The following is a 21,160-nucleotide window of genomic DNA, read 5'->3' on the forward strand; positions in this document are numbered from 1 at the left end:
GTCCACCGCCTGTTGTCAAGTGTAATCCATCTCAGCAGCAGAAATGCCGAGACAGAATTAAGGATCTGGGGACAGGTCTTTGTCTCTTTGCTTTTTCTCTCCTGTGTGTCCAACTACATAAAAGTATAAGGGAGGCAGGCTTTCACTTCATGGCAGATAAGGCTATGTGAGCACGCTGAGTATTTGGTTGCAGAAATTTCTGCACCAAATCTGCATCTCCTGGCAGAAAAAACTCTTTTGCTGCGGTTTCGGTGCGTTTTATTATGCTTTTTTTTTTGCTTATGTTTTTGCCATGCGTTTTTCATGCATTAGTGGTGGAAAAACTCTGGCAAAAATGCTGAAAGAATTGTTATTTTCTGCACCAAATCTGCACGTAAAAAAGAGGCAACATCTGCACAATGCTTCACAATTGTTATTGACTTTGCTGGCATAAGGTTACGCATGCAGTTTTGTGACAAAACTGCACCCAAAAATGCATACACAAACGTAGTGTGTGCACATAGCATTGCTCCTGATTTAGGCTAGCTGAGAAATGAGGGACTTTCCGTTTCTATAGTGCTGAGAAGAAAGCAAAAGGAAGTCCCAGCTCCGTTAGTGCTGGCAGAATGCTGATAAAAGGGAAGTGCCCACTGAAAATGAGTGGATGACATGTTATAGGGGCCATTCCTGAACATATTACACTGTTACTGCATGTGCACCAAAAACAGTTGTACTTAGGGATAAGGGCAGCAAGACTTAGAGGTTTAGTATGAAAGTTGTGTTATGCACTACTGTATATCTTCAATATTGTTCTGTGCCCTGTGGATAACTCGCCCACCCCAGGGCCTTAGGTGACTCGGTGTCGGGCCGGACTAGTCTGGGGTAGTCAGCGGTGGCGGGGCCCGATTCCGTGACCCTGATGGAGTCAATTAATGTGGCGATATTGGGGAAGTGATGATTATAATAAAGTTTATGAAAGATTCGTGACGCCACCTGTGGTAAATTGCAGCTCTTTAGGGTCGCAGCTGCTGGAAGGGAGCTCCGGGGCTGATGTTATGGCAGCTGAGGTGTTTCTTGCTCTCCACAGGTAGAGCGGGTACCCCGGGGCAACTATGGTTTTTGTGGACGAGGTGCAGAATGAATCAGACGACACAGGGCTTGCACTTTAGGTCTTTTACTCACTGTTTGCAGCACACCGGTTGCCCACAGTATGCTGGGATTCACTGTCAGGTGCCTCCGCCGATCCTGGGTAGTTCAGGGGTCAATACCGTTGCACCCCTCCGGTGTCTCTGTCCTGACTGACTTCCTAGCCTTGACCGTTGTAGCTGAGCTGGTCTTAGCCTCCACCACAGGGCCTGAACAAAGGGGGCTAACCGCAGTTGTATCTTGCCCCCTTCACAGGGGATCTGTGGCAGGTGGTGGCCCTGGGCGCTTGCAACCACCCCCGGCCCTTCGATGTTACTTTTGAGGAATTGTCTTTCTTCCCTCTGTCTGGGGACCGTCCCCGATTGCAGCCAGATCCCTCCACCCGATCTTTCAGTGGAACAGGCCACGAGCCAATATGCTCTTCCGTGGCCCTGGAATCCTTTCTTTCTTTAGGTGTCACCTGGGCCTAACTAGACCCCAGGATCTCCACCAGGAACTTCCTTCTGTCACTTTCTCCTCAGACTTTATTCCTTCACTCTCCTGAGGTAACTACCTCCCTCTCCTCCTCCCTCTGTCTTTCTCAGACTCACTGACCTTGAACTTCCTGGTTCCCTTGTCTATTCTCTTTCTGACTCCTCCCACACACCCTCTGGCTAGGCCCCACCCACACTATTTGGACCAGGATTGGGACTTATGACCCCATGAATACATCTATGGGGGTTGCTGCCACTATCCCTGACCCAGTGTATGCCTACCAATTGGTGTGTGCAAGTTTAGTCTGTACACCGGTAGGTGACCCCATTCTTACCCAGGATGGGAAATCACACCTCTGGCTGAGGTGCAATATCTCTGTGGCGACGGAAGCCTCAGGGGCGCCACACGGACACATAGCAATGAGTAAACCTACGACCGAGTCCCTGGAGAGACGGAATTGAAAAATAGCCTACATGGCGGTAATGACAGATATCTGCTGCTATATTGTATCAGCCGTGTATAATGCGAATTTCACTCCTGGAACATGGAGACTTGTGGGCACTTGACCAAAAGCTCAACCAGAGACGGCTTGTCCTGTGCTTAGTGAAAGATATAGGCTTATTAGCAATGCTGTATCCCAGGCGGCAGCTTCGCTGGTGTCTCCGCTCTGCCAGCCGGTGCCGGATTGGTAGGGAGTTTGGGTATATTCTCACTCAGTAGATTTGGTGCAGACGTTTCCGCCATTATCCTTCTTTTGAATGGGGCTTTTGCAAAAATCCACGCACAATCTGCAGAAACATTTGCCTTTTTTATGCCAGTTTACGAATCTGTCTCCACATACAGATATAGATGAATGCCGGCAGACTCCGCGCCCCTGTGGATCGGGAAGATGCCTGAACACTGCTGGCAGTTTCCGCTGTACGTGTCCAGCCGGCTACAGACTGACCCCACAAGGCAGTGACTGCATTGGTGAGACGCCTCCGATACTTGTCCTATCAGTTCACCCTTTTATTAACCAATAGTATATTTCATGTCGCCGGCATTCATACACCTAAAACTACGTTCACACTCAGAATTTTTTTTTTTGCTGCTGATTTTTGCAAATCTGTATAAATTTTACTGCAGATCTGGTATGGATTTTATCCTACGCACTACTGAGGGTAAGATCCGTAGTGGAAATCCACAGCAGAAACTGACACACTACCGTGTTTCCCTGAAAAATGCGCTAGGGCTTATTTTCAGGGTGGGGCTTTTGCTCAGGGAAACACGGGTTTGGGGTAAGTTTACCCCCCAAAAAAGCAGACCCCCCCTTCCCAGCGATGTCGCTACTGAAAGCACCCGCCCCCGTCGTTTGTGCGTCACGGGCAAATCGCTGCCCGTGGCGGACAAAAATCGCTAGTACCCGTCACACGGGCTTACCTGCCTAGTGACGTCGCTGTAGCCGGTGAACAACCTCTTTTTTAAGGGGGAGGTTCGTGCGCCGTCACAGCGACGTCACACAACGGCCCACCAATAGAAGTGGAGGGGCGGAGAGCAGCCGCATTAATGACACGTCCACCTCGTTGCTGGCAGGACGCAGGTACGGTGTTGTTCATCATTCCCGGGGTGTCACACGTAGCGATGTGCGCTGCCTCAGGAACGACCAACAACCTGCGTCCTGCAACAGCAACGATATTTGGGAAAGGAACAACGTGTCAACAATCAACAATAAGGTGAGTATTTTTGATCATTAGCGGTCGCTCGTACGTGTCACACGCAACGACGTCGCTAACGAGGCCGGATGTGCGTAACGAATTCCATAACCCCCAACGATATCTCGTTAGCGATGTTGTTGCGTGTGAAGCGGCATTTATACTTAACAGACACTGGATGTCTGCGTCACACTCAGGTTCTCCTGCAATCTTCGGCGCTCCACAGGTATGCTCCTTGCGGTGCTCCCCTGTTTACGACCGGCCACACGCATCACTCACCACATCCGGCGATACCGATTGCTTCTGGCCAGCAGGGGGACCTGCGGTGGAACGCATGGAGGACCTGCGGTGGAACGTATGGAGGACCTGCGGTGGAACGCATCAATGTGTTCCACCGCAGGTCCTCCATGCGTTCCACTGCAGGTCCTCCTCTTCAGAGTCTGGTGAGTACGATCGCGGGGTCTTCTTTCTTCTTTCTTTTGGGGGTGTCCGCTGTCTATAATGAAGTGTCCTGCAGTATTCCTTATCTTTTGTTAGCTGCATGGACACTTCATTATTGAACCACAACTAGGTCTTATTTTCAGAGTAGGGATTATATTTTAGCCTTAAGGCTACTTTACACACTGCGATATCGGTCCCGATATCGCTAGTGTGGGTACCCGCCACCATCTGTTGCGCGACACGGGCAAATCGCTGCCCGTGCCGCACAACAGCCGTCACACATACATACCTGTCCGGCGACGTCGCTGTGACGGGCGAACCGCCTCCTTTCTAAGGGGGCGGTCCGTGCGGCGTCACAGCGACGTCACTGAACCGCCGCCCAATAGTAGCGGAGGGGCGGAGCTGAGCGGGACGTAACATCCCGCCCACCTCCTTCCTTCCTCATAGCGGCCGGGAGGCAGGTAAGGGGAGCTTCCTCGTTCCTGCGGCGTCACACGCAGCGATGTGTGCTGCCGCAGGAACAAGGAACAACCTCGTTACTGCTGCAGTAACGAGATTTGAGAATGGACCCCCATGTCACCGATTAGCGATTTTGCACGTTTTTGCAACGATGCAAAATCGCTTATCGGTGTCACACGCAACGGCATCGCTAATGCGGCCGGATGTGCGTCACGAATTCCGTGACTCCAACGACTCCGCATTAGCGATGTCGCAGCGTGTAAAGCCCGCTTTACGCCGAAAAGGCTGAAAATTCCTGCTAGGGCTTATTTTCGAGGTAGGGCTTATTTTCGGGGCAACACGGTACATATTTCATCTTGACATCCCAGGCCTATTCCCGACGCAGATCTCTTCCACTTCACTTTTATAATAAAATGCTGTGGATTTTCTGCCTCCTAATCCATACAGAAAATCAGCAACATATCTGCCACATGTGAACATAGACTAAGCAACCTCAGTCCAAATTGCGACTAAAATTACATTCGTCACCCAGCTTTCCTGGAGTCCTGATCAGTGGATACAGACTGGATATTCCGGTAAGACGCCCTGTAAGATCATGTATTATATATTGATATTCTGTTTCCTCTCTACAGATATCAACGAGTGTGAGAATCCCGGAGCCTGCGCGGGTCAGGAGTGTGTGAACACCCCGGGGTCCTTCCAGTGCAGGCAGTGCCAAGCTGGGTACAGGCTCCAGAACCGGCGCTGTGTGGGTGGGTGTCATCGCGCTCCTGACATCCGTCACGTATTAGAAACACTTTTATTATGTTTTACTCTATTGACTTTGATGGATTTTTTTTGCCGCTTATTCACTTATATACGGGTCAGACAGCGGCGTCCCATCCGGGGAGGCGTCATAGTATTGTGCTTGTCTGCAGCTGCCACTAGAGGGAGATTAAAAGGAACATGTCATCAATGACGCATTGATGTTTTATCTAAAATGTATTTTTTTTTATATTTCACTATTTTTATTTTTGTTTTCTGCAGTTCTGCATATCATTATGGGGATAAAAAGAAAATCAGAAAACTTGCAACTTTCACACTGGCCGCTAGGCCTCATATTAGACTCCAATTTTTTGTTCTGTATAGAAGACTATTCAAGAGTGATAAACCCTATACATACAGTAGATAACACAGGATCCACCATTTACAGTAGGTGATGTCACAGCTCACCTTCTCCTCCAGTGCAATGACTGATAACACCTCTTTATACAGTAGATAACACAGGATCCACCATTCATAACGTGATGTCACAGCTCACCTGCTCCTCCTCCTGTACAATGACTACACCTCTATATACAGTAGAAAGGATCCACCATTCACAATAGGTGATGTCACAGCTCACCTCCTACTCCTCCTGTACAATGACTGATAACACCTCTATACACGGTACATAACACAGGATCCACCATGGTATTACAGCTCACCTCCTCCTTCTATACAATGACTGATAATACCTCTATATACAGTAGACAACACAGAATCCACTATTCACAAAAGCTGATGTCACAGCTCACCTCCTCCTCTTGCTGTACAATAAATAACTCCTCTATATACAGTAGATAACACAGGATCCACCTTTAACAATAGGTTATTTCACAGTTCACCTCCTCCCCCTTCTGTACAATGACTGTTAACACCTCTATATACAGTAAACAACACAGAATCCATTATTTACAATAGGTGACATCACAGCTGACCTCCTCCTCCTGTACAATGACTGACAACACCTCTATACATACAGTAGATACCACATGATCCACCATTCACAATAGGTGATATCACAGCTCATTTCCACCTATACAATGACAGATAACCTTTATATACAGCAGATAAGACAGAATCCACCATTCACAATAGGTGATATCACAGCTGACCTCCTCCTGTACAATGACTGACAACACCTCTATATATACAGTAGATACCACAGGATCCAGCATTCACAATATGTGATATCACAGCTCACCTCCTCCTCCTTTACAATGACAGATAACCTTTATGTACAGTAGATACCACATGATCCACCATTCACAATAGGTGATATCACAGCTCATTTCCACCTGTACAATGACAGATAACCTTTATATACAGTAGATAACACAGAATCCACCATTCACAATAGGTGATATCACAGCTCACCTCCTCCTGTACAATGACTGACAACACCTCTATATATACAGTAGATACCACAGGATCCACCATTCACAATATGTGATATCACAGCTCACCTCCTCCTCCTTTACAATGACAGATAACCTTTATGTACAGTAGATAACACAGGATCCACCATTCACAATAAGTGATATCACAGCTCACCTCACTCTCCTCGTGTAATGACTGACAATACCTCTATATATACAGTAGACACCTCAGGATCCACTATTACCATTAGGTGATATCACAGCTCACCTCCTCCTCCTGGTTTTGATTTTTCACCATTTTACCACATTTGGATTTGTTTTCCAGCACATTGAATAAAAAAAATGTATGCCCTCGTACAGCTACATCGACATAAAATGAAAAAAAAACAAAAAAAACCATCAATCGTGGAACAGGGGGAGGGAAAACCACAAAAAGAAACCTAAAACTGCTTGCAGTGAATTTCTGTTTGCGGTTGGCTCCTTCTAGTGGCGGCTTTGTGTAATTACCGTATCTATACTTAGTGTTCAGTAGAGAAGAAGCAGCACTTGGTGAATTCAAAGTATATTCATAATTTTGATACTGATATGAAAGGGAACCCGTCAGCAGGTCTTTATGTATTGGCAGTATGGCCACGCCCCCTGTGCACTGGCATGGACACGCCCATGTGCACTTCCAGCCTGATTTGCATATGACATCTACATTAGATTTCTCATGACTGGGGCATCAGAGCTCGACAAAAAAGGTATAATTTTTATTAGGGTACAAGCACCTACACGGCCGCACCACTGCTTCTATATGTAAATATTTGCTGATAAGTTCCTTTTAATGGTGGAATTAAAAGAGAAAATGGAGATAACGCCCCTAAAATGTAACATTATATATATATATATATATATATATATATATATATAAAAAGGTGTTTTTGTATTAACCCGTTTCCACCATTCCCTATAGATATCAATGAGTGCCTGACTGAGGCGTCCTGTGGGCCTAATGGAAAATGCATAAACACGGATGGCTCCTACCAATGTGAATGTGCCCCTGGATTCAGACAGAGCAGTGATAAAACGCAGTGCACAGGTCAGAGGATGACAAAGGTGTAAAATTCTGCTTGTGCCATGACATGCTTTTCTGGTAACGCCAAATGTCAATGTGAGGGTGGTCCTCCAGCACTCGGCTATGGCCGTCAGTCCCATAGACTTAGCATGAAGCATCAGCCAACCTCTACTATTTACATTTGAGGCCACAGAACCCCTGCATGTTTATTGGTGCAGTTTTGACAGCGGAGCCCTGTCACGGTTAACAAATAACCCTGTGGTGTCCGGCTACAGAAGGTCGCTGTGTTTGGCTGCTCAAACTGCTCCTTCATATTTCATCCTTTCCTCTGTGTGTCTTTTCTGTTGGGGTTTACTCTTTCCTCTTTAAGACCCTGCGGAGGTCTTTTTCTTTCAGCTGTTGTGTCTTTATATACCTATTTTCCCCTTGGTATGTTGCTGGTGATAGAGTTCAGTTTAAATATGGTCTTGATTGCATGCAGTTGTCTTGTAATCATCTGGAGAAACGTTGTATGTTGCTGTCCCTGTCCCTTTACTCTTCTTGGAGATTAGTTGTTTGCTTTCCCCTGTTTGTTTTTAGGACTTAGTGGGGTTGACTAGCGCTCATCACACTCGTTCATTAACTAGGGCCCAGTTCAGGGTCAGCCAGGGCCAGGCATCCTGCTTGGCGCATAGGTGTGGAACCTATCTAGGGACGTCAAAGGAGCCATGCGGAAGATTTTATCAGGATTACCATCTCCCCCTCCCCTAGACTAAGGGGCCCTTTGCACACTATGACATCGTAAGCCGATGCTGCGATGCCGAGCGCGATAGTCCCTGCCCCCGTCGCACATGCAATATGATGTGATAGCAGCCGTAGCGAACATTATCGCTACGGCAGCTTCACATGCACTCACCTGCCCTGCGACGTCGCTCTGGCCGGCGACCCGCCTCCTTCCTAAGGGGGCGGGTCGAGTGGCGTCACTGCAACGTCACACGGCAGGCGGCCAATAGAAGCGGAAGGGCGAAGATGAGCGGGACGTAAACATCCCGCCCACCTCTTTCCTTCCGCATTGCAGACGGGACGCAGGTAGGAGATGTTCCTCGCTCCTGCGGCTTCATACACAGCGATGTGTGCTGCCGTAGGAACAAGGAACAACATTGTAACGTCGCTGCAGCCAAAATAATGAAAATGACCGACACTACACCGATCATACGATACCGACGCTTTTGCGCTCGGTAATCGTAGTTAAAACGATTTACACACTACGATGTCGAGAGTGCGTCACTTTCGATTTGACCCCACCGGCATCGCACCTGCGATGTCATAGTGTGCAAAGTACCCCTAAGGGTTTCTCTCTGTTAAGATTTACTTTTTCCCATTTAGGACCCTGCAGAGATCTTTTCCTTTCGACTACTAATCATTATCCCTCACCCTATGTGTCTTTATATACCTGCTTTTCCCCTTGGTATGTTGCTGGTGGTAGAGTTAAGTTTCTATACGGTCTTGATTGCAAGTAGTCGGCTTGTGATCATTTGGGTAAACGTTGTTTTATCTTGCAGTTCCTCTCCCTCAATTTTATTGGAGATAAGTTGTTTGTTTGCTTTCCCTGTGTGTTCTTTAGGACTTAAGGTGCTGTCACACACAGCGACAACGACAACGACGTCGCTGCTACGTCACCATTTTCTGTGACGTTGCAGCGACGTCCCGTCGCTGTCGCTGTGTGTGACATCCAGCAACGAGCTGGCCCCTGCTGTGAGGTCGCCGCTCGTTGCTGAATGTCCAGCTTCATTTTTTGGTCGTCGCTCTCCCGCTGTGACGCACACATCGCTGTGTGTGACAGCGAGAGAGCGACGAAATGAAGCGAGCAGAGAGCAGGAGCCGGCGTCTGGCAGCTGCGGTAAGCTGTAACCAAGGTAAACATCAGGTAACCAAGGTGGTTACCCGATATTTACCTTCGTTACCAGCTTCCGCCGCTCTCACGCTGTCAGCGCCGGCTCCTTGCTCTCTGCACATGTAGCTGCAGTACACATCGTGTAATTAACCCGATGTGTACTGTAGCTAGGAGAGCAGGGAGCCAGCGCTCAGTGTGCGCGGCTCCCTGCTCTCTGCACATGTTGCAACACAGCGACGCGTGTCGTTATGATCGCTGCTTCGGCTGCTGTGTTTGACAGCTAAGCAGCGATCATAACAGCGACTTACAAGGTCGCTGCTACGTCACAGAAAATGGTGACATAACAACGACGTCGCTGTCGTTTAGTGTGACCCCAGCTTTAGTGGGGCTGACTAGCGCTCATGCCATCCATTCATTACCAAGGGCTCAGTTCAGGGTCAGCCAGGGCCAGGTATCCTGCTCAGCACATAGGTGCAGACCCTATCTAGGGACATCAGGAGAGCCAGGGGCCAGTAGAAGGTTTTATCAAGGGTCACCATCTCCCCCTCCACTAGACTCAGGGTTCCCTTCTTCCCTTCCCTCCCCTCCCTTTCTGCTATTCGCTCGGTATTTCCCCATACCTAGTGTGACAAGCCCCCAGTGATCAGACACTTATCACCTATCCTATGACTGGCAGGGTTCCTGGTCCTGACAAATGTCGATGGCCAATCTAGACTAACAGTGACACTGAAATTCAGTTGGACAGAATAAAATATATAGGCACTTTTAGAAGTAACTTATTTTTACTTAAATGCATATAATCCATTTTAGTATTCTAGTTCTTAAAAACAAATTATGTACAGTTTGCCTTTGCATGGTTTATTCCAGATTGAATAATGAGCTAACTGAGAATCGGTCAGTGAGCTGGTTCTGACTTAAGAAGTTTATAACTCCTCTCTTCTTCACATTGAGCTCCTCTCATCTGATTTATCACTACATGGAAGTCCAACTGAACTTTGAGGTGATAAATCAGCTAAGAGGTGCTTAAAAGAAGGGAGGTAAGGGTAGGGCCAGAAGGTAAAGCAGAAGCAGGCACATGCCAATAGCTGCATGATGGTGAAATATAAGCATACGGGAATTGGCCATAGAGGTGAGTGGAGTCTTATCTGTATAGGGCCAGGTGCACCAAGAGTTATAAACGTTCTCATCAGGGAGAGCTCACTAATGGATTCTCAGTTAACTCATTTTCAGAGAAGCAATAGACAGTGGCTATAAGAGGCAGATGGTGCAATATTTTATTAAAGTTATTTTTTAACCAAAAGAACATGTATTTACATAAACAATATTGCGCCCTAAGGCATCTATATACTATATCAACAATTACTCAATATTGATTATGGTGCAATTACCAAATATTTTATGTACTGCAGATATTAATGAGTGTCTAGAAGGAGACTTCTGTTTCCCACGTGGCGAGTGCCAGAATACGGAGGGGTCTTACAGATGCGTGTGTGCGGAGGGCTACGTCACCACCGCCGACGGCTCATCGTGTGTAGGTAAGGACAGAAACTTAATGGGCAGTCACCCACCACCAGCCGTGTGCAGTATAAGCCACGGGGTCAGTGGGGCATCCAGTTCACTTCTAGGGTCCTTATCATTGATGTATTCTTAAAAAAGATAAGGATGAATGTCAGACGGGCACCTTCTGCCAAGGAGGACGCTGCACCAACACGGTGGGATCCTTCCAGTGCGCCTGTCCAACCGGTCTGAGAGCCACCGCTGACAACAGCAACTGTATAGGTAAGATAAGACGGTCCATCACACCGAGGATGGATGTCACATAATCACACCATGAAATAATATAGAATATGCCCTCCAGATATTAATGAGTGCCAGGAGCGAGGAGCGGCCCTCTGTGGCACCCAAACCTGCGAAAACACCCTGGGGTCGTATCGGTGCATTGCGTCCTGTGATAGCGGATATAGACTGACGGCCTCCGGGGACTGCGCAGGTAAGGACACATGTCTGGTGCTGTCCATTATCTCTTTCTCCTGTTCTGTGAGGCTGACCATACACATCAAGGCTCGAATCAATCAATATGGGGGGGGGGGGGGTAAGGAGGGGTTGGTCACTTTCCTGTGTTGTCTTGTGATAAAAGTGGACATATTTGCCGCCAAATTCATGAAAATGGCACACGTGATTCAAAGGTGTGGAGCAAAGTAAAAAATCGTCATGTTTTTCTGTGTTGAACGGCTTTTGTGACTTTTGGCTCCAAAAGGTAGCAATTTGTCATCAAAACTTGCAAAAAATGCAGCAATATTTGGGCATACTCCAAAAAATACTGGGGGAGGACTAGAGGGAAATGACACCAAATGTAAAGAGTCACGATTGATGAGCCAAAAACATTGTGAATCAACATCAACTTGGGCACTGAAGTATCCGCTGCTCCTAGTTTTTGTGATTTTCTACACTGTTGACATCACATTTTCAGCGCTGCAGCCAATCAGTGAGCTCAGCAACTCGTGTTGTCAACTTGGGCAAAGACGCTGCGCTCAGTGATCACTACCGGTATGTATTATTATTATTATTTATTATTATAGTATTATATATATATATAGTAATATAGTAATATAGTAATATATATATATTATATATATATATTATATTTATTATTTATTATATATATATGTATGTGCTGCTCCTAGTGTCTGCTATTGTCTGCAATGCTGAAGTCACGTCAACAGCGCTGCAGCCAATCAGTGAGCTCAGCAGCTCGTATCGTAAAGTTGAGCACAGACAATGCACTTACTGATTGCTACGTATGCGCTGCTCCTAGTCTCTGCCTTTGTCTTCAGTGCTGACGTCACATCAACAGTGCTGTGCAGCCAATCAGTGACCTCAGTAGCTTGTGACGTCAATTTGGGCAAAGACGCAGCGCTCACTGAATGTCCGCGGCTCGTAGTGTGTGCAGTGCTCACGTTACGTTGACAGCGCTGCAGCCGATCTGTGAGCTCAGCAGCTCTTATCATCTTGGGCACTAACGCTGCGCTCACTGATTGTTAAGTATCCGCTGGTCCTAGTTTTTGCTATTTTCTGCACTATTTCCGTCACATGCCGTGTGCCGTCGCTGTGACGCCGCACAAACTGCCCCCTTAGAAAGGAGGCGGTTCATCGGCCAGAGCGACGTCGCAGAGCTGGTAAGTGCATGTGACGGGGACTAACGAGGTTGTGCGCCACGGGCTGAGATTTGCCCGTGTCGCACAACCGACGGGGGCGGGTACGCTCGCTAGCGATATCGCTAGTGAGATCGCAGCATATAATGCCCGCTTAAGTCTGCGCTGCTCCGAGTGTCTGCAATGCTGAAGTCACGTCAACAGCGCTGCAGCCAATTAGCGTGCTCAGCAAATTGTATCGTCAACTTGGGCACAGACGGGTCGCGAACTATGCGCTGATAGTGTCTGCTATTGTCTGCAGCGCTGATGTCGTGTCAAGAGCGCTGCAGCCAAATCAGTGACCTCAGCAGCTTGTGTCGTCAACTTGGGCACAGTTGCTCCACTCATTGATCTCTAACTATGTGCTGCTCCTGTTGTCTGCTATTGTCTGCAGTGCTGACATCACATCAACAGTGCTGCAGCCAATCAGTGAGTTCAGCAGCTCGTGTAATCAACTTGGGCATAGACACTGCCCTCACTGATCGGCTGCAGCACTGTTGACGTGACGTTTGCACTGCAGACAATAACAGACACCTGGATGGAACGGTGGACATTTAGAGCTGGACCAAAGAAGGGTGAGAAAAGCACAGGTTTCTGGGTTGTTCTTTTTTCTCTTTTCAAAACTGCAGTCAGGGAACGAGTTTTCCAATAGCGATAAAACCCTATAACTCATCGCAACCATTCTGATTGCAATTCTATTCATCTCTGCCATCCGTCACTTCTAATTTTCCAATAAATTACAGGCTAATGAATGTATTCATCATTCTATAGATATCAATGAGTGCGCCAATAACTCCACGGTCTGCGGAGACAACGCCGTTTGTGAGAATCTTGTAGGCTCTTACCGATGTATATGCAACTGGGGCCATGAGATGTCCAGTGAGGGTCAGAATTGTGTAGGTATGTAACATCTACAGCGGCTACGGAAAGTATTCACACCCCTTTACAGTTTTCACTCTTTGTTTCATTGCAGCTATTTGGTAAATTCAAAAAAGTTATTTTTTTCTCATTACTGTACACTCTGCACCCCATCTTGTCAGAAAAAAAACAGAAATGTACAAATTTTGGAAAATTTATTAAACAAGAAAAACTAAAATATCACATGGTCATAAGTATTCAGACCCTGCCTGCCTGACCTTCCCTCCCCCTGTCACCGTCATAGATGTTAATTCCGGCTCAGGCAGACAGACAGGGGCGGGAATAGAGAGCAAGACCTGACCCTCGTATTTCCTTCCTGTTGCACCTGTCAATCAACCTGTGCATTGCTGGAACTTTTACTTGCACATATTTCTGAAATAAAATATCCAATCTCAAAACAAAAGGTATTTTTAGATTCAGCATATTAGCCCCAGTATAGCACTGGCTTTACTTTATAGATGAAAATCCTGCTGGTTGGTTCCCTTTAAGCTCTTCAACTGCTGACATCTGGCACTCAGAACAGCTGTTTGATGGGGGTGGTGCATGGTGGACCCCCATCTATCTGATATTCCCAGCCTATCCTGAGGATCGTCCATCAATAAGTAGTGGTGAGCCCCTTTAATGGCGCCGATGATTCGGGCAGCATGGATCACTGTCTCTTTTATCCAGCCTTAGGGTAGGGTGGTGGAATTTTTCAGCCGTGGATCTCACTGAAGTGATTCTGTTGCAAAATTTATTGGCTCCATGCGGTTGTTTTGAAGATTTCATTTAAGGGGGTAGAGTAAATATGGTAAAAATCCACCACATACTTGTTTTTCTGCCTGGAATTTTTTTGATGCATGGGCATGGCATTTCATATCCTGTTCAAATTAATTTTGTGGTTATATGATGTAAATTTACGATGTAGGAATTAGAAAATTCCAATTTTTATTGCCCAAAAAAGGAGAAAAACTTTAAATAATTGAGGATCGAAATTATCGGGGCAACATGAGCACAGAGCCATATGCAGGGGCAGACATATCATTGGTCACAGAGCCATATCACAGGGACCCAAGAGGTCAGGTGGCCCAATTCTACCTCCAAAGGGGTGGAATTGTGAATTTTGATGAGTTATTGGACTAAAAAGGGCCCATATACTGTTCTTGCAAGGGTCCCCCTTCTGTCTGTGTCCACCAGTGCACAAACAGTATATATAATCTGCTGTTTGTTCCATATGAAAGATGGGGGGCCCATATACATTTCTTGCACAAGGGCCCCAAGCCATCAGTGTCCGCCCCTTGCCGTGTGATATGCTTTGCTTAGAAATGTCCAGGAAGCAGGAATCTACGGCAGACACCATCCAATTTTCCAAAGTGCTTTATTCCAATATCATGTGCAGTTAAAAGTAGCGGGGAGAGAGCCGGGTGCAGGCCCCCTAATGGACGACGGCCGTTTCGCACATCCTCTATGGGTCCCGTAGAAGCACAAGGACGTGCGAAACGGCCGTCGTCCATTGGGGGGCCTGCACCTGGCTCTCTCCCCGCTACTTTTAACTGCACATGATATTGGAATAAAGCACTTTGGAAAATTGGATGGTGTCTGCCATAGATTCCTGCTTCCTGGACATTGTCTTGGATCTTCTTTCCTCTGTCTACGTGCACCCATGACCATTGTTTCCATAAGGAGGACTGAAGCTGACCTAAAAACCCGGTTTGGTGCAGAAACCACCTCTGCATAGTATATTTGCTTAGAAATCCCCCAATCCTTTCCCCCAGAAATCATTCTTCCTTTCACCGAGTGTCCTCTGCTATGATGAATTCTTCCTTCTTCACATCTGTATGGATAAAAAAACACTATCAAGCAATGTCAAAATGACTCTGTGCACATGCTCCATCTTTTGTCACTTATTTTAACCGCGTCAGGCTTAGAAAACCATGAAGCGACTTAAAAAAGTGACTGGCCCATTTTTCTAGGGGATTCCACTTGGAAGCTGCCACTACTTTATATACATAATGTAGAAAAGACGCAGGCAGTGAAACCTCCGCAAGAGTTGTCCGAGAACACGTCACAAAAGATGCATCTTGTGCTTCAAAAAAAGATATGGGAACACCAGCATCTAAAAGACGTGGTGTGCACGTACCCTAAAGGGGGCTTTACACGCAACGACATCGCTAACGAGATGGGGTCACGGAATTCGTGACACACATCCGGCCTCGTTAGCGACGTCGTTGCGTGTGAAACGCATGAACGACCGTTAACGATCAAAATTACTCACCTAATTGTTGATCGTTGACACGTTCTACTCCCAAATATCGTTGCTGTTGCAGGACGCAGGTTGTTCGTCGTTCCTGCGGCAGCATATATCGCTACGTGTGACACCGCAGGAATGAGAAACATCAGCTTACCTGCGGCCGCCGGCAATGAGGAAGGAAGGAGGTGGGCGGGATGTTACAGCCGCTCATCTCTGCCCCTCCGCTTCTTTTGGGCGGCCGCTTAGTGACGCCGCTGTGACGCCGCGCGAACCGCCCCCTTAGAAAGGAGGCGGTTCACCGGCCACAGTGACGTCGCTAAGGAAGGTAAGTACGTGTGACCGGTGTTAGCGATTTTGTGCGCCACGGGTAGCGATTTGCCCGTGACGCACAACCGACGGGGGCGGGTGCTTTCACCAGCGACATCGCTAGCGTGTAAAGCCCGCTTTATGCACTCTTATATCTGGTCTTTTGTAATATTTCAATAAACAGATGTGTTTTTTTCCTTTATGTAGATATAGACGAGTGTTTGGAATACGGAGATTCGATCTGTGGATCTTTACGATGCCAAAATACACCAGGATCCTACAAATGCATAAGTGACTGTGAGCCCGGCTATCAGTTGTCGTCTTCTGGAGACTGTACTGGTGAGAACCCAAGCTGGCCATCATTTATAGGCTGAAATGGTTATGCACATAGTGGTGTGACTGTGGCTTTACCATCTTGCAATCATAAACTAATAAAGGAGGGATGTTGGCTGGAGTCCTAACCCCGGGTATGTTCATGTGTCAGATATCGACGAATGTCTAAATAAGACTGTCTGCGGTGAGCACGCCTTGTGCCTCAATCTAGTTGGATCCTACCAGTGCCTGTGTGACCAGGGCTATGAGGGGGAGAGGGGCGATCAGCGCTGTGTGGGTGAGTGCCTTCATTTTGGGCCAAATAATAGGCTATAGTACTGGTATTATAAAGAACAATTACTACTTAAGATGAACATGCAACTTAGATTTCTTGTTCAGCCAACAGCTATCATTCCTTAAAGCACCACTCCAGCATTTTTTTGTTAGCGCTTGAGTGGCGCTTTAAATCTAAGCCCCCTGCTCCGAGTCTTACACCCCCCTCAGGAATTTTCACCCATTTTTGGTGCCGCTACGGTCCCGCAGTGCCATCTTGTGCCGATAACTTCTGAATGGCCAGAAGTCAGAAGTTACGTCACAAGCTCCCAATACAAGTCTATGAGAGTCAGAACGAGGCTCTCATAGACTTGTATTGACTTGTGATCTCCAGCTCAATCCATGAAACACTGGAGCTGCCGGAAGGAGCGACATTGCAAACAGATAAAGACAGTGGCGTGTATAAGACCGGGGGTAGGGGACTTAGATTTAAAGGGAATCTGTCAGCAGATGTTTGCTATGTAATCTGAGGACAGCATGCTATAAGGGTTAAAATACAGAATTCAGCGATGTGTCACATGCCACTTCCTGTGCTGATGTTTACTTAAACTGAGTGTTTTATCACTAGGACCTTATCAGTGCGGTGACTAGCTGGCTCTGCCATGGTGTCCGACTGTGATTAGCAGTTCACTGTCTATTGCATTGTACATACAGAGCCTAGTGTGGGTGGACGCAGCTATTTCAGCTCTGCTGCATGGCTAATCTAAAAACTGATTGTGTCAGGACCACTGCACCCAGTAATCTAAGTGATGCATTGCTGGAATCAGGGTCTCTTTGCCTATATCATGTTGCTTTCAGATGAGCAAAAACCTGATGACAGATTCCCTTTAAGGCACCACTACAGCTGAAATAAAAAAAACAAAACGCTATGAGTGGTGCTTTAATAGTGAGATGGGATGAAATCTCTGCCAGATAATTCTGCTGCCAGTGGCCATTGTAAGCTGCCCAATCATTTTATTTCCTTGAGAACAAAATGATCAGACATGTTGAAATGCAAGATGCCCAATCCTTCTTTCGCTCAACACCTGCTGTCAGGAGAAAGTCGGCACAATCCCATATACATAAGATGTCGGCTAATCAAGTGGTTTCAAATACAAAAAAATAGTTAGTGTAGGGCAGCGCCTCACCACAGATACATTTCTATGTAGGTAATGGTTACACGTATGCTAAAAAGAAGATGATCCAATCCTCCATAAGATCCAAAAGTGAAGAGACCAATAACAGCATCCATGGTACCAAAAAGTATCTTCTTCTTTATGTCAGCCTACAGTACAAAGTGCCCTTTCTGGAATATAAATAAATGGGGGAAATATTCTCTGTTTTTCCCAAAATCCATTATATATTTTAGGCAATGTTTTGCACTTTTCTAGACAGTGTCATGGGTGGATAGCTTAAAAAAGGTCATGTTTTAAATGCATCAGCGTGAGTTAGCATTTTGGAACATCGTCAATAAATCTGCCGCACTGGCTCCAATTAATAGGTTAAAGTGTTGTATACACCAGCCTTAGTCAATGACATGATTATGCTTCTTAAAGCCTTTGTAATAAATTGGGTTCATCTTGGGCTGTCCTATAGACTCTAGGGGGTCCAATTATTATTTTTTAGAATAACTTGCAACTCTTTACATCGTTTTTATGTTGTGCGACAAATTTAATAACAGTTCGCAACATATTTGCGCCTAAAACCGAGTTTTCTTTTTCCTTCCCACTACTTCTGCTCCATTTACCTTCGCTTTGCTGTTGCCTGCCCTCATTTACCTTTGGTATCTATATTTATGCCTTCAATTTGCCATGTCTTTAGGGTACGTAGAGATTGTGCAGGGTACATTATATCTTTTTCCATGTGTTCCCATCCCTCCCCCAACTTTCTTTTCTGATTCTTTGCTTTTAGCCATAGCAAACCTGTATTTTCATCTATTGATAGACTTGGTGCGTATAGATTGTCACATCCCAGTCCATCGACCACAACAGTGGTTTGTGGTCTCCACAAGGGAGTTCTACCGAAATCCACGGCTCTTCTATTGATTAGGTGAGGTGCAATGGCTTAAGTGACATCACGCCAGGCTGGCTAATGAAAAGAAGAGCCAGGGATGCCAGTAGGTAAGAAACGCTCCAGTTCGGTGGCCTCAGACCACCATTGTGGCCGACGGAATGCGACGTACGAATCGATTCAAACCAACCCTATCTGAAGACCATCCCCAGGTGTTTCTGTCACCCCACTTACAAGTTCCTGTGCTGTTTTAGGTTTCTGCCAAACTCCACATACACTGTGTTCCATTTTATAAATTTTGTGCAATGTCCATTGGCTTACAAAAATATATTTCATCCCAAAAAAGGGCTTCAAAAATGCCTTGATAACACATGGATTATATGTCCAGTGTGAGCAGGTGCAGAGTTATCCTAAAATTGGCCTCATCTTCTGTTCTTAGCAATAGTAAATCTGTCAGACATGCCTCCTCCTGTTACTCTTACAAAATTGATAATTTTAAGACCAATGATAAATTCCAGCTAATGTGTTTTGGGTTTTGATTAATCGTCTTCGCCAAGACTGGATCGTCGCTGTAAATCTCTTAGTGAAGTATTTGACGTATGCTGTTCTTCTGAGGTCGTATTCGGACAAAGTTTCAGGTTTCTTGCTGAATATTCCGTAAACAAAGCGACATATATACTTACCGTAATTATGGTGAAGCAACCTCCTTTGGAGTTCCAAAATTAAAAAATAATTTTGTTGCCTGCTGTGCAGTCATGTTCTGTTCTTCTTTTTCTTTTGGAGTATTACATGTTGACTTGGCTGAATCTTGGGTTACATGACCTTGGTATCTCCTTCCTTCCAGATGTTGATGAGTGTGTGACGTTACGAGGTGTATGCGGGACAGCCCTATGTGAGAACGTGGAAGGATCCTTCCTCTGCATCTGTCCGAACAGCAATGAAGAGTTTGACCCAATGTCCGGAAAGTGCATACGGACAAGCTCGGCTGGTGAGTGCCTCCCGGGAGATCTCGAGAGTAGGACTATGATCGATTGTTTAGTGGACAGTTTGGATCTTGGATGTTTCTTACATTTTCTTTTCATATTTAAAAAGTTATCATTATTTTTTTCTTCTTCTTCATTACGACAGAGCGTCCTGCATATCCAAGCAATACCGCCTTAACCAGGGTAGAGTTTGTGCCTACCCAAGGCCTTAAGGAATGTTATTACAACCTGGAAGACCCCAATGTGTGTGACAATGTGTTATCCAGGAATGTCAGCCAGATCGAATGTTGCTGTACAGTCGGCAAAGGATGGGGACAAGCCTGCCAAATTCAGAGATGTCCCAGCATGGAATCCGGTAACATCTTGCAGACCTCTTTTCTAGAAGGGTTTGTTTAAATTTCGGGATTGTATCGCCGTTCCTACAGTGTCTCCAGACTTGAATGACATCTAAATATTTGATCCTCATATCTCAGCACCCCTGATGTCACTAGGTATTAATATTCCTTACGACCAGTATAGCATGTGTGATGCTAGCCACTACTTACGGGAAGTATGGGAGGAAGAGTAGTCAGGAAAGCCGGGGTCTGGTAACGGGAGGACACGTATGAGCACAAAGAGAAAACAGGTGTAGTCAGGTCAACATCCAAGGGTCCAAAATCAAGGAGTGCACGTCCGAGGTCAAAGGGTAGGAGGTAACGACAGGAACAGAGAGTGGGCAGAGGGGAGTCAAATAACAGTCTGGGGTCAGAGAACAAAGATCAGAATACAAGACAACAGCACAACTGCAGAACCAGAAAATACAACTGGTGAAGTTCTGGATGAGCATGCTCAGTAAATAGTCTGAGCAATGATCAGGGAGCTGGAACACCTGAGTAATCAGCACCAACATGGAATCCAGTGCTGACAATCAAATTGCTAGCTCAGTAACTCAGCAAAGCGCAGCAGAGCATCTCCAAAGGCAAGATGCTCTGCACACAGGAATCGTGACAGCATGCTTACTTAAAGACACATGTCTCCAAGGCTTTCACCCACTGGGAAGTAGTAAAGAGTTGTCCAGGACTAAAATACTGATGAACTATCAGCAGGATAGGTCATCACTATGAGATTTGGCAGGGGTCTGACACCCGGGACCCCCACTGACCAACAGTCATGTCCATTGCTTAGTCTCCGCGGACATGTACTGCAGTTTGTTTTCCGATTTGCTGTGTCAGAGTGAAATTCAGTTGTTTGATTAGGGTGTTGAGTGTCAGACCCACTATTGATCTCCTACTGATAACTAATGATGAGCGAGCATGCTCGCCACTGCTCATTACTCCATCAAGCATCGGGTTCTTGAGCACAAATCGAGTACCGAGTGTAATGGAAATCAATGGGAACTTGAGCATTTTTAAACTTTGATGCTCAGTTTAGTAAAAAGTAGTGGTCACCACTCTCACTCATCACTACTGATGACCTATCCTATGGTCATCAGTAGTCATCTCTGGACAACCTTTTGAGGAGAGGCTATACACACTAGATAAAACTCAAAAGGATTGTCCAATATAGTATGTAATGTATTTAGGCCATCAGCAAATGGCCCATTTTCATCTAAAGTGTAT

The 21,160-nt window shown here is 46.2% G+C and overlaps 1 protein-coding gene across 2 annotated transcripts in view; it reads left to right on the top strand.

Moving 5' to 3' along the window:
* The window catches only part of LTBP4 (latent transforming growth factor beta binding protein 4), a 214,842-nt gene that overhangs the window by 173,373 nt on the left and 20,309 nt on the right, over positions 1-21,160 (top strand). Inside the window, exons 18-28 of one of the 2 annotated variants that reach the window (XM_075323655.1) lie at positions 2,443-2,568; positions 4,823-4,942; positions 7,326-7,451; positions 10,710-10,835; positions 10,957-11,079; positions 11,159-11,290; positions 13,263-13,391; positions 16,153-16,284; positions 16,430-16,555; positions 19,424-19,567; positions 19,708-19,917. In XM_075323655.1, the coding sequence (XP_075179770.1) occupies positions 2,443-2,568; positions 4,823-4,942; positions 7,326-7,451; positions 10,710-10,835; positions 10,957-11,079; positions 11,159-11,290; positions 13,263-13,391; positions 16,153-16,284; positions 16,430-16,555; positions 19,424-19,567; positions 19,708-19,917 (1,494 nt within the window). The remainder of the gene's footprint in view (positions 1-2,442; positions 2,569-4,822; positions 4,943-7,325; positions 7,452-10,709; positions 10,836-10,956; positions 11,080-11,158; positions 11,291-13,262; positions 13,392-16,152; positions 16,285-16,429; positions 16,556-19,423; positions 19,568-19,707; positions 19,918-21,160) is intronic. The other variant, XM_075323656.1, reaches the window with a different exon arrangement.

The sequence above is a fragment of the Anomaloglossus baeobatrachus genome, chromosome 9 (assembly GCF_048569485.1).
Source record: "Anomaloglossus baeobatrachus isolate aAnoBae1 chromosome 9, aAnoBae1.hap1, whole genome shotgun sequence".
In the NCBI taxonomy this organism is placed as follows: Eukaryota; Metazoa; Chordata; class Amphibia; order Anura; family Aromobatidae; genus Anomaloglossus; species Anomaloglossus baeobatrachus.